Source organism: Natrix helvetica (assembly GCF_964273705.1).
Source record: "Natrix helvetica genome assembly, chromosome: 1".
Taxonomy (NCBI): Eukaryota; Metazoa; Chordata; class Lepidosauria; order Squamata; family Natricidae; genus Natrix; species Natrix helvetica.
Window position 1 is genome coordinate 101,163,910 of NC_138548.1, and position 13,600 is coordinate 101,177,509.

Sequence of the window (13,600 nt, forward strand, 5' to 3'; positions counted from 1 at the left end):
AGAAACATATTATGATTGGGCGAGGTCTCAAGCACTTCTCCCAGATCACTTTCAAGTCAGCCTTGGTAAATACATTGTTTGCAAGCTCTATAAAATTGTAGAGCCTGACACTTTAATGAATCCAAACAATCTCTGATGGAACATTATTAGATTAATGTGTTGATGAAACAGCATGAAATCATTTTGTAACATTTAGTTAGCTGGGTGCCGTGAAGTCTGACTTGGCCATTGGCAGCCTTATGGAGAGGTGCCCATCATCTCAACCCGTCCCTAGTGACCATCTGTAGCTCTTCCAAGTGCTTATCAACTCCCCCCCCCTTTTTTTTACTTCTTAGCCTTTCCAAATATCTTTAGATCATCCCACTTACATCCCATGCTCAAAATATGCATGTTTGTTTGCTGATCATGAGTTCTTAAACCTTGATTACATTCAACAGGTTGCCTTTGCGTAGTTGATCCTGTTCCTTAGTTTGCTTTTATATTCTAGTTTTCTAGATTATGTCTCAAGGGCAACACCTACTTGCTTTAATTTTAATTTAACCTATATACCACATACCAACCTGTGTCTTCCATAATCTGTGCTTGGAAGTGTCCTTGTGCCGATGTTCAATAGTTTGTGTACTAGATCTGATTCCAGTATCGTGCACCTGGTGATGTCCATGTGTTGATGTGGTTTAAGATAGACTGTGTGACTGATCACTTAGCAACCATTTGATGTTACAACAGCCCCTCCCCAAAACATACCTGCAAGTTGGTTTCAAAGTTCCAAGAGCTCCCCCCCCCCCTGGACACGTGACTTACATTTCGGGTGTTCAGCAACTGGCCTGGATTTATAGCTATTTGCAGCATCCCATGATCATGCAAACAAATAATGTTCTGCCCCCAAATTTATTAACCCTATCTCCTAAATTGTATGGTGTTCTCTCAGTCATAAGTTTCCCAATAGTTTTTAAGATGCTGCCATTTCTCCAACTTTTGCATTGCAGTCATCTTTTATTGGCACAATGTCTTTTATGGGTGCTGCATTTAGCCCCTTTCGGTTTTGTCGTAAAAAAAATTATGTCATCCTCCATTGCCTCTATCGTAAGTGCATATACTTGATACCCACTCATTCCAAATAGTAATTTACATCAAGACCTGATTAATTGGTATACAAATGACAGATCAATCCTGTGAAAAATACGTCTTTTTTATTCCATAAATAATCCAGTGTTATTGCAAATGAGGTTTTGATTCACCATTTTCTCAAATCTGTGTTCTTTAAACAGTAGGAATAGCTTCTTACCATCAGGTTCAGTATAGAAAATATACAGTACATTTTAAGCAAATGTTCAGGACCAAGGATGATTAACATTGCATGTGTGTAAAACTTTTATCTGGCAGTAATAACCAGGTTTATTTCTGAAACAGGAATGCATAGGATCAGACTGACACTTAGGTAAAATAACAAACTAAATGTTAAATTTTGACTGGAAAAAGTAAAATGGCTAACTTAAAGTATTTTCTTGTAGTGTTTCTTGGGCAGAGCACTGTCTTTGCACTTTTTTCCTCCTGATTTGAAATACAAGATCCACTCCCTCCCCAAATTCTGGTTGCTTTTAGATGAAGCTTGTATTGCATAAATCACCTTGCCCCCATTCAGGGAATTTCTCCCAGATAATGTGATTCATTTAATAACTGGCCTGTATTCTACCATTTTGTATCCATTTTTAAATAACTGACCCAAAAGACATAGAAGAAGAAAATAGCAGTGCAATTTATGCAAAGATGAAAGTAAGATTTTGCTTGAGAAAGGCAAATTGATATGATACGGATAGTACCCTTTCATCTTTTGCCAAGACTGGTTAATACGGACTTATTTGCTGTCCTATACACAGCCAATCTTCTTCATTTCCACGAGGAGCTCAATATACAATGAGATCCCATTAAATTTACTTCTAACTTTCCATTGGTAGAATCTGATTCTGCTCCTCTCTTTTACAAGGCTCTCAACACACTTTTAAAAGAAAACTGGAAAGATAATTTATGCCAAATTTCTTCTCATGCTCAGTTGAACTAAAACTGCCCTACTGTTCACAAGGATGATGATCTGAAAAACAAAGCAACAAAAATAGCATGTGCCACTTTTAACTTCCAATGGTTTAGTTCTGCTTAGAAATAAATCCATAGTATGAATTTACAATGACATTTGTTCAGTCAGATTCTTTTAGGGTCTGAGACTAAATCATGACTGTTAAAAAAAAAGTTAGAAAAGGTCATAATCGCCCCGCTAGCCTTGAGATGGTGTTTTGTGTGTGTGTGTATGCATACAAGAAAGGGTTAATTTGTTCTTGTTGCTTCACATTCCTTCCGCCTCCATCATTCCCACCAGTGAAATTCATTCCATTCATTGCCAAATTTGACATTTTAAAATGGGGTAGGAGTTTAAATGGTCTGAAAGTCTTATTTCCTTTCGAAAGTTTAATAAAATACATAGACCTATCAGTTTGGGAGATGTTGCCCTTTAGATTAGTCTTTTAGCCACTGAAACTTTGCTCAAAACTAGCAACAAACAAGGCACCAGAGCTGGTTTTGTAGAATAGCTCTTACCCAATGCTGACTTCAGCATAATTAGACAAATTCAATCTTATTCGTAACACATGGCATACTGCTTCTATAAATCTGCACGTCAAGCATACTCAGAGCATTAAAGCACATGTCACTTTTTAAAGTTTCAGTGCAATGTAATTACAATGTAAAGTCTCACTCAACCAGCATTCTCTCATGCGGATTTATACCGTTAATGTGTTGTGAGCAAATTAACTTAGGTCTCCTGCATTTTGTTCCCTATTTTCTAAGGAACACAACCAAACAAGCATAACTGCTATGATTCCTATTTACTTCCTATGATTCATTGTTAGCATTTAAATAACCCGGCCCACCTCCCCACAAAAACCTGGATTATTCCCATGAACACCTGTGTGTAAGAGATTTTTCCATCAGAGACATAAATTTGTTACTTAGACATTTGTTGGAATCTATTCCAAACACCCTGACAGCAGGCATTCCTGAGTACAGGTTTTTAGTCATCCCGATTCTTGCTACTGTGTATGCCAATCTGTATGTTTCATTTTGATCAGAGGTTCAAACTACTGTGATTCTTTTGGAGCAAATTACAGCTCTGTTTTATTAGACAGATGTCTTTATATTGGGAAAGGACCAAGGAGTTAGAAAATTCCTGAATTAGAAAGCAAATGAATGAATTACACCTTGAAAGCACACTGGCTTGCATTTGCAATTATGAATGTAAGGGTTAAAAAGCCATTCAAAAATAATGCAACCCCCCCCCCCCCAAAAAATGGAAAATAAGTTTCAGAGATATGCCAGCAAACCTTTTTTTTTAAAGCTTGCAGTTAAAGAGTGAGAAAGCAAGAGCAAAATCTGCCATTCTTGACTAGTTTCAGCAAGTTTCAGTGTCAAACCCTCAATGTAGATGTTGGGTGCTTTGTTTTATATACACAATATCATATACTTTCCTCAACAGTATTTCCTCAGAGAATTAAGTATTAAAAACGGCAGCTTTTCTTCATTTGAAAAGTTTGAAATTTTTTAAAAAACAAGGAATACCTTTTTTTTAATTATGGAGAAAACTTAGCTTGTTGCTTGTTTGTATAAATATATATTTTCCAGGATTTAATTATTTGAACAGAAATGGCCTATACTGAACCACCGTCATGATTACTACAATGGTCCCGGTGACCGACCCAGATTGGATCCTGCATTATTACAATGCATTGCAATACACTTGATCAGAAACGGGAGTAAAAGCAGGAATTCTTAATCCAAGCATTTTGCGCCAATGGAAGCTCGGGCACCGAAGGTCAAAACGGGAGGAAACACAACTTTGCAGTCCCTGAGATGATGGGAAGGAAAAGACCGGGAGAAGAGAGAAAGAGGGGCGGGAGGAAAACTGCTACACGAGGGATTCGCACACGGGCACCGAGTCCGAGTCCTGGCTGTGCATAGAACTCAAGCCCGTGTCGGAATCCTCGTCTTCACGATCCTCTTGGTCTTTGCTCAAACTCCGGGCGGCTTCCTCACCCCAATCTCCCGAGGTGATCGGGACTGAGGCGGGCAGCTCCTCGCCCGGGTTGAAAGGGAGGTCCAGTCGCTCGTCCTCGTCCGCCACCGCCGTTTCCCCCTCTTCCTCCCCCCCTTCCCCCTCCACGTGTAAGGACTCCAGGGAATCGAGCAAGCGCTGGAGCTCCCGCTCTTTATCGGCCCAGGCGTGCTGCGTAAATTCCAAGTCCGACTTCACGGCGTCCAAATCCGTGTTGAGGCGCAGCCCGATGTAGAGGCTGGTGCTCAGCTGCGTCTTGATGCGCTCCTGCTCCACGTGGAGTTCGCCGCCGCCGCCACCGCTCAGCTCGGTGGTGTTGCAGTCCGTCTCGGAGAGGCTGGCGCTGGAGCCCTTGGCGGCCGCCAGCTCTTCCCGGCGCCGCCTCATCCAGCGCTCGTTGAGCTCCTCCTGGATCTCGCCGGCCAAATGCTCGATCAGCTCCTCCTGGCGGCGCCACTGCTCCTGCACCCGAGCCACCTGCTCGCACTTCCACGCGTACTCCTCCAAGTCCTCGCTGCCGGACGACGGCTGCTCTAAGTCCCCCGCCGCCGTCGCTGTTGGGGCCGCACCTGCGGGAGACTTTAGCTCCTGCTCTCCCGCGGGGGACTCCGGCTCTTCTCCCACCAAGTAGGTGTCCTGCACGTAGTTAACCCCGTGGCGTTTCATGCGGTCGAAATGAATCCTCGCCTCGTAGCGGTCGATCTCCCGGTCTAAGTCGCGGAGCCGCTTGATCTGCTGCCGGATGGTGTGGTCCTGCGAAAGGACCAGATGCACCAGAGTCTCCATCCTTTCGCCCGCCGGGGCTTCCTTGGCCGGCGGCTCCTCGAGCTGCGGCTGCCCCTTCCTCTTGTTGATCTTGGCCAGCTTGCGGAAGGCTTTCCTTACCACGCGCCGTTGCCGTTCCTGGCTCAAAGCCAGGCTGGCCCGGGCTGTAACCCCCAAGCCGTGGCATCCCGGACTGTCCTTGCTGGGCACCACCCTGGCCTCGGCGCTCCTGGGTCCGGTGTTGGGCAAGGACGCCTCGCTGCGCACCAGCACGAAGCGCACGTTCTCCTGCTCGTCGCCCCAGGCCGCCCAGAGCCTCAGGATCTTGGTTTTGTTGGGCAAGATTCTCTCAAAACCCCGCCACTTCTCCACGATGCAGTAAGACTGCGGGAGCCCCGACAACATCCCGCCGCCGCACTCCTGCAGCGATGCCTGCTGCTGCTGCCGACGCCTGCGCCGCTGCTTGCTCTCCTCCAAAAGGACCCGCACCACATCCGAGCAAGTGGTGCGTTTGGTAAGGCCCGAGATTAACTTCTCCTCCTGGCAAATCCACACCGAGATCTTCTTTTCTTCCGGCTCCATCGGGGCACGGGACCTCGGCGATCGGGGGGGGGGGGGCGCCCGCTGCTACTGGGCGGGATCCCCCATGGGAGCGCTCACCAGAGCCGCGCCGCCCGGGAGCCGCCGTGGCGAGGCATGGCTGCGACCCTTCCTCTGCCCGCCTGCGGGGCGCTAAAAAAAACAAACAAACCCACGAGCCTAAAATTGCAGCGCTCCCGGGATCTCCCTCTTTCGGCTCTGCTCCTTCTAGGCTCGGGGTGGCTGATTTTTTTTTCCCCCGCCGATGGGATCCCTGAGAAGAATCAACTTCGGAGTTTCAGCTCCGCCTCCTTTGGTGCTACTGTTCCTGCGAAGCGCCTGCCTCCCCGGCACCTTCCCTCCTGACACTGCTCTGCCTCCTCGCTCTGCTACCGCGTTTTCTTCTCCTATCACGTGATTTCTCCCCCCCCCCCCCCTTTCCCCGGTGACCCGCTTTTCCAGCAGTTGTGGGCTTTGATTCAAGACTATCTTTCTGGTACTTTAATCTTAAGAGTAAGAGATTACTGCGTGTTGTAGGTTATAGTTGTATCTGTACGGAAGAAATCGGAAGTTACTTTTTTCCCCTCTTATTTTTTTTTCTCCCCCTTTCCTAAGCTCCGAAAACCTTGTTCCCTTCCTGATCTTTTCTTTCCAATCTCTTCCTTTTTCAGTTTTTCTTACATTTTATTCTTCGTTCTAACTGGATAAAGTCTTATAAAGAAAAGACGATTTTATGAGTAAAAATATAGATTGTACAGCTGTATAGATTCTCATCCTCCCCCCCTCCTTAAAAGGACAGGAGGCACTACACACGGCCAATTGTACAATTTCACACAAAGGGTTAAAAAAAGTCCTTGCAGTGGTCCTTCCTGATGGGTTTTGGAGCCCCTTGGGAGAAGGTGCTCCTGTCCAATTATTCTCTAACATTCTCTCACCCACCCTCCAAAAAAAAAAAAAAAACCCTGTTGGAAGGGAATGTTTCAAAGGAAGCAACCAAAATCCAGTCCAAATTTCTTTCAATTGAATAAAATCCCCCACCCTGTAATTAAAAACATTTTCACATGCCAAAGCATTTCACAGATCATATGCACCCTGAACTGTAAACCTTACTAAGCATTATTAAAATCTGTGGATGCTGCCAGGATTCAAAGAGAAAATTTGCCATGCACTTCAGTAGCAGAAGAATGAGCAGACAATAAGTCTCTACCCTTTTACATAAGCCTAGATGGGGCGAAACTCGGTTATTCTGAGTAGAATTCACTTCCTGGCAGTTGGATTACTGTATGTTTTATGTTTCATTTCTGGAAAATAAATATGAAAAATGAGATGTCTTTTTTGCCTTGTGTGACAAGCGTTTCTAGAGTACTGAGAATGTTGTTTTTATTGTATTTATTTACTTAAAACATTTGTAGAGCCTCCCATCTTGGAGGAAAGAGCAAATAAAAAGCAATGTGTGCAACAATAAAAGGAAAATAAAAATAAAAAAGCCAGACACTGAAAGACCAAGTGCCACAACTACACAGCTACAGTTCCCTTATGAAACTCCCAATGCTTTTTTATCTACTGTGACCACAGCAAGTCCCAACCATTGGGGGGGGGGGGTGTTCTCTGAAGGTTAAGAGAATGGGGGCCTTTGGTATCCGAGGGTGGGAGAGTGTTCCATAGGGCAGCGATAACAATTTGAAAAAGCGTGCATCTGGTGACTGGCAAGATTGCAGTATTTAATGTGCATCCTACTACCATCCCTATCTACTCTGGTGAGATAGGCAGATAGCCTCAGGGAGAGGCGATCCCACAAGATTATGTGTTCTTTTCCCATAAAGAAGTTGCTGATAAATAACAGCAAAGTTTCACTGACGTTTAACATGATCTGGTTTCTCTGTGAATGAAAAGTCTTAACAAAAGGCAAAAAATGAGAATGGGAGAAAAGGAAAGGAAGAGAAGGGAAGAGAAAAGAAAAGAAAAGAGGGAGGGAGGGAAGGAGGAAAACAATGCACAACTCATTACTCCTTTTGCTGCTAGATAAATTCTGAGTGTTTGGTGCCCAAAGCAGAGAACATTAAGAGTTGAGCTGGAGATGCGCAAATTACAATGTGCCAAGTTCAAACAGTTTGCATTTCAAGAGTAATGGTTCATGCTGATTTATGAGCTTTTGTAAAACTGATCTGGACTAAGGGTGAAATTGGGCAGATGTGTTTCCTTCAGAAATCGACAGGTGCATCGTTTCAAAATGTCAAATCCACAAAATGTCAGTCTTACTGAAGCAAAGAAATACTGTATATATCTTGGTCTGCTTCTGTTCTTCAAAACTCTAATTTAGACTGCTTTAACTTTCTAGGATTCAGGGAGCATTTGTGCAAGCACTGATCAAAACATTCTGCAACAGCCAGATACATGTTTGTGGGTTTAAAATAGCCGTATACTGTCTTTCAAGACAAAAGCTTTCCCAGAGGGCAGCTTACAAAACATATTCTAAAATTAAAATTAAATCTAGCAAAATGATCCAATTTAGAAACATATTTTTAAAACGGCAGCAGCTATTTTAAAACTACGATATGGACAGTGACGTGCGGTGAGGTTTATGGCTGGTGAGGCTGGTGACATCATCAGCAAGGCGGGGAATGGGACCACGTGTGCTGGAGGCTGAGGCTGCCTCAGCCTCCAGCACACGTGATCCCATTCCCTGCCTTCCTGAGCGCGCTCCGCTGGCTCGCGCTCCGCGATCCCCAACAGCAGCTGCTTTTCAGTGCTTTTCTGTGGGGATCGCAGAGCGCGAGCCGGCGGAATGCGCTCAGGAAGGCGGGGAATGGGATCCACCGGACTGCCTCGGCGCCACTCTGGCTACTTCCGTCCGTCCGCGCATGGCAGCTGCTGCAACGTCATCAAGCCCCTGCCACTTCTGGACGTCTATTGCAGTCGCGAGGAGCGCAGAAAGTACAGCGGAGCAGGAAGGTTATTGGTGCTTCTGAGAACCCTCCTGCCTCTGCCGGTTGCCTAGCTGGCACCGCCCCGCGCGCACTCCTCCTCCTCCCTCTTCCTCTTATATATATGAAACTCCCTTGTGGATATTATTATTATATATTATTATTTCATGATGAGAGGTGAGGCTCTGCCTCCCCTGCCTCCCCTGACCGCACGTCCCTGGATATGGAATATAGCCGAAGTGGGCAACTTAAATCAAGATGAAGCAAAAAGGATTCCTTTGGTGAGATAGTTCCAGAAATTTTGGTCCATCATTGAAAAGAACGTAATGGATATTGATGGGGGCCCCAACAATCTGGATCCTCATTTTACCCACCTCGGAAGGGTGGAAGGCTGAGTCAACCTTGAGCTGGTCAGCATCGAACTGCCGGCAATCGGCAGTCAGCAGAATTAGCCTACAGTACTGCTTCTAACCACTGCACCACCACATCTCTTAACAACAACAAAAAATCCTCTTCTAAATAAGTAGGGAAAGGCGAAAAATCCAGATCCAGTTTCATCCAGATGCATGTTGGGCCTGATGAGTCACTTTGAGGCCTTTATCTCCTCTCCTCTGCAAAAGTTAAGTGCAGCATCCGCTAAAAGACTGCCCATCCCTAGCGAAACCATTCTCTCAGATCAGCATGATGGAAGGGGTGTACAAAAGGAGCTACTCTGCCAAGGAGCTCCTTTTGCCTCCTCTGCAGTCTTAAGATAATAACCTCCCAGGAGAAGATTCCTAAACGCTTGAACAAGCTCTTCACCCTTCCTATTATCAAGCATCCCTCTGATCACAATATTTTCACTTGGAGTGATGTCAATCCCATGTCACAAGCTACATCAGATCCGTGCTATGCCGTGTGCTGTCGGTGCCAGCAAAAGCAAACTGTTGTGGTGGCCTGATAAAGTATAAAGAGACTTACAGTGCTGGGGCAGGGGTAGCTTGCCAGGGAAGCATGTTAGGTGGGTTAATTAAGTGTGCTTAGCAATGTACCAACCACATTAAATGCTTCAGGCTGTCTGCAGGCTTAGGCATATTTTATTGGTGTTTTGTTTTTTTTTAGCTTAGATAGAAAGAATGTTCAAAAGTATCATACACTCGTATGTTTATGTATAGAGAAGTAAACGGTAGAACATGGGGATCAGGTTGAGGGGGGAGGTAGGGCCTTGTGAAACTATTCCTGCCAAAGAGAGCCATGCCATTTGGGATTCAAGCACCCCTCCCATCTCCCTTCTGCAGATGAAGAGAGCTTTCTCCTCTAGGTTCCCCCACTTATATGAAATGTTGAGCAATGCCACCCTGGCCCTGGTTTTCAGCCTTGTGAAACTTCATTAGGCTCCTTCCAGGGCTAAGAAATTAGGGATTTGGGGTGCAAGGAGGAGGCTCAGTGCAAGTGTTAAGCTGCAAACAAATGCAACCACTTTCTTTCTAAAAACAGTCCCGTGAGGCAGGACATCCCTCAGCCAGGTTTGTCATTTCACATATAAGTATTTTTTTGGATTTGCTTCTGCCAAACCAGTAGAATTAGACTGCAGGATCATGACTAAGAAGACCAAGGTGCAAATGGACACTTGGTCATTAAGCTACCCAAGTCATGCTCAGCCAGACATTATCTCTCAACCAGACCTACCTTGGAGGGTTATTGTGATGATAAAAGTGGGGGAAGGGGGACTTTTCTGCATGCTATTTTCAGGTCCTAGAAGGAAGGTGTTTATAAATATTGTAAATACAATACATACTTTTGCAGCATTTTCAGCGTGCCCATTATAAAAAATAAAATGATTTGCTTGTTTTATAGTTCTGCAAAAGAAATGCTACTGCTATCACATATCTTCCAAGAAATTCCCACATATGGTGGATGATATCTCCTGGTTTACTAAAGAATTAGTGAAAGAAGTAAAGTCCTGGCTATAAATTGAATGAATGAACGAACGAATGAATGAATGTTCTAGCTTGCTTGAGCAAGAATAATATGAGCCAAGAAGGGATAAATTCAAGGAAGCCTTTGCAGAAGAAAGAGGTTTTCAGGAAGGACTTGAAAAGTGAGGGATATGAGATTGCCCAATTCAAACATTGTGTTAAGACATCATTTATTTAATTTAGGTTTGTTGTTAACTGCAGCTGGCTGAGTTTATGGAATCTGATAAGCTTTTTATCAGAATTTGTAGATCACACAAGGGATTAATCCAACGTATTTTATTTATTCATAAAATGTATGTAGCTACCCATTTCAGAAAAAAGTGCATAGATCATTATATGTCACAGTGAATTCTATCAACTCAGCCAAGGGTTTTCTATGCTGGGATTATTAAACATGGAATTGGGCCTGGTATCTATTGCATGATCAGCATAGCACTTTGTTGAAATCATACACATTACAGCTGAGTCATCTGCGCTTCATATCCTAAAAACAAAGTAAGTCATAATGTTATCACAAAGAAATACTGAAAGTTTTTTTTTCTGCCTGTTTTTCAATATTTTCAGTTAAAGCATATTATTGTTGCATTAATCAGATAGTTGGTGTGAAAACTGAACTGATCAATTAATTAGAAGAATTCTTGCCTCCTTTTGCTTTAACTGAAGAATAATACAGATAAATATCCATTCTATAACCCCCACACCCCACACCCCTATCTAATACTCCTGGGTTATCTCTTGTTTTTTCCTATTCTTCTGAGTTTTCCTTTCACCAAAGGTAACATCACCGTCCAACAACACTGGAGTGGAAATCAGTTTAATTTCCAAGCCATGCCTTTATTTAAGCATTTTTCAAGTAGTTTTTCTGATTCCCACAGGCTTTTCAAAATGTCTTCTTCAGATGTCATCTGCAGCATTCATCAGAACTTAGTAGAATTCACCAGCCATTTTTAATTTATGACTCAAACCCCTTTATAAGCAGGACTCCCTATCCTTCACTCCTTTTTCTCCTATAGATTCTACTCTAAACGCTAATGTTGGAAGAAATGTCCATTTGGGTTCAGTTCCAAGTGGGAAGAAAAACACTGGAAACATGGAGACTGCTTGGAAAGATGGCTTAATGGTGGACAGGACCACATGGCTTGAGTTCCTGGGCAAAAAAGCACATGGGTGAGAGAGTGAGATAGATTTATACCCTCTCTTGGGCCCTGCCTTGGAGCTTCCTGTTCCTGTTTAAGAAATGTATTCTGATTGGTTGTCAGACTCCCATGGGGCCAGGTTGAATCTTGCTGGATGATGATGTAATGAAGGGGCTTTGGGGAAGCCCTATTATGGCTGAAGGCTAAACCTACCTTTGTTGGATCTTGAGTGAGAGCATTTGCTTATGAATAGACCTAACTATCTCTTAAGTGCTGACATCTGCTTTGGGCTACTGAGGAGGGTGGTGGCTATTAAGAGTGTGTCTGCTTCCTGCCTAAAAAAAAACATGTTTCTCCATTTCTCACCCTGGGAAATATAATATTCTGCTTTTTAAATATTTCCTAGAATATTTCATTTTCCTAGGAGAAGGATGGGTGCTAACTTCCAACTCTAGCAATAGGACTTAGACTCATATCACAGTGCTTTTACAGCCCTCTCTAAGTGGTTTATAGAGTTAGCATATTGCCTCCAACAATCTGGGTCCTCATTTTACCAACCTTGGAAGGATGTAAGGCTGAGTCAACCTTGAGATGGTCAGGATCAAACTCCTGGCAGTGAACAGAGTTAGTCTGCAATACTCCATTCTAACCACTGTGTCACCACTAATTCTCATAAGGGATGTTAGTTATGGGCATCTCATTTCAATACTTGGAATACAATACTACACTCCAGCCCATTGTTATACCCTGTTAAGGTTGCAATCATAGATACACTTAGTGAACTGTATCCTGGGAATTGTTTTTAGAATTTTAACTAGACATGGTGTGTTTCTAGCAGAGGTGGTATTCAGCAGGTTCTCACCAGTTTTGGAGAACCAGTAGTGGAAATTTTGAGTAAGCTCTGACTGGCCCCGCCCCCATCTATTCTCTGCCTCCAGAGTTCCAGCTGATTGGGAGGGAATGGAGATTTTGCAGTATCCTTCCCCTGCCAAGCCCATCAAGCCACACCCACCAAGCCATGCCATGCCCACCAAGCCACACCCACAGAACCGGTAGTAAACAAATTTAAATTACACCACTGGTCTCTAGTATGCTACAAGCCATATTGCAATTAATGAAGAACAAGCACATGAAGCCTTGTATTTCATTATGCTTGAGTTTGTTAATTGACAGTGGAGAGGGGCTAAGTTTATTTTCTGTTAAGTAGAATCCTTTATATTTTTTAATGTGAGCCAAGGTGAGCAACAGTGAAGTCTAAACCTTTGTAGCAGAATTGCTTGGTGTTAGTTTTCTGCACACCAGGCCTGTATTCTTTGTTCTTAAACTTTATTTTATGAGGTTTCACAGTTGTTGGTTTTGGAATTACAAGACAAATACTGGGACGGAGCTGAGGCCCAATGAGGCCTGGTAGGCTCGGTTACAAGCTGTTTCTTACCTGTAACTGAGCCTACACATGGATAAGCAGGAGGAAGGAGGTTCTGGTGTGACCATCTCACTTTTCACAGAGGATTTCTTAAAGGTAACCAGGCTATCCTGAACAAAACCCTGCCACTTTTCAGTGGAATATCTGTCAATCTAATCTTCCCATCGGTTGCCATGTCAGAAGTGAAACTGAAACAATGGCGCCCTTGATTTTGTCCCTTTTTGTTTTGCAGTCAGAAAAACCACAACTTTCAAATAGCTTGAATTTAACATATTCGTAGCTTGTGTAGAAATGTCCTTGCTGTTGTTGCAAATTGAAGAAATGGCAGTGTAGTTAGGTCATTATTTACTTTATTTTTCATTCATTTGCATCATATACACAGTAGGAAAGTGATCTTATCTGGATGAATAGCCTGGAAGCTAAAACCCAAAATGAACAGCTGGCTAACTGGGAATGCTATTTATAGTGATGCATCTGTAGGTTGGATTATTTAAAATTGGAAGAGAGAAAATTTACAGGAAGAAAGAATTATATGAAAGTCTATCTAGAATGGCTCGCCAGCTTTCATCATCTGCTGATTAGCCCAGTTTAGAGGCTAATTGTGTCATATTAGAGGGCAAATTTCTTCTGATATAAACATAGATATCATGTCTCACTCCTTTTTAAAAAGTTCTAAAAGAAAGACTTGTTTTTCCTCTTCATATAGTTGCAGGAAA

General features: G+C 43.5%; 1 protein-coding gene across 1 annotated transcript; it reads right to left on the reverse strand.

Moving 5' to 3' along the window:
• Positions 1-1,168: 1,168 nt before the first annotated feature.
• Positions 1,169-6,761, reverse strand: RASSF10 (Ras association domain family member 10). The gene has a single exon (XM_081933084.1). The coding sequence runs from the start codon at positions 5,444-5,446 to the stop codon at positions 3,953-3,955; it is 1,494 nt and encodes a 497-aa protein (XP_081789210.1). The 5' UTR covers positions 5,447-6,761; the 3' UTR covers positions 1,169-3,952.
• Between the last annotated feature and the right edge of the window lie 6,839 nt (positions 6,762-13,600).

Excerpts from the sequence above, each read along its gene's own strand:
- RASSF10 (XM_081933084.1), bottom strand. The coding sequence starts at position 5,446 with ATGGAGCCGGAAGAAAAGAAGATCTCGGTGTGGATTTGCCAGGAGGAG.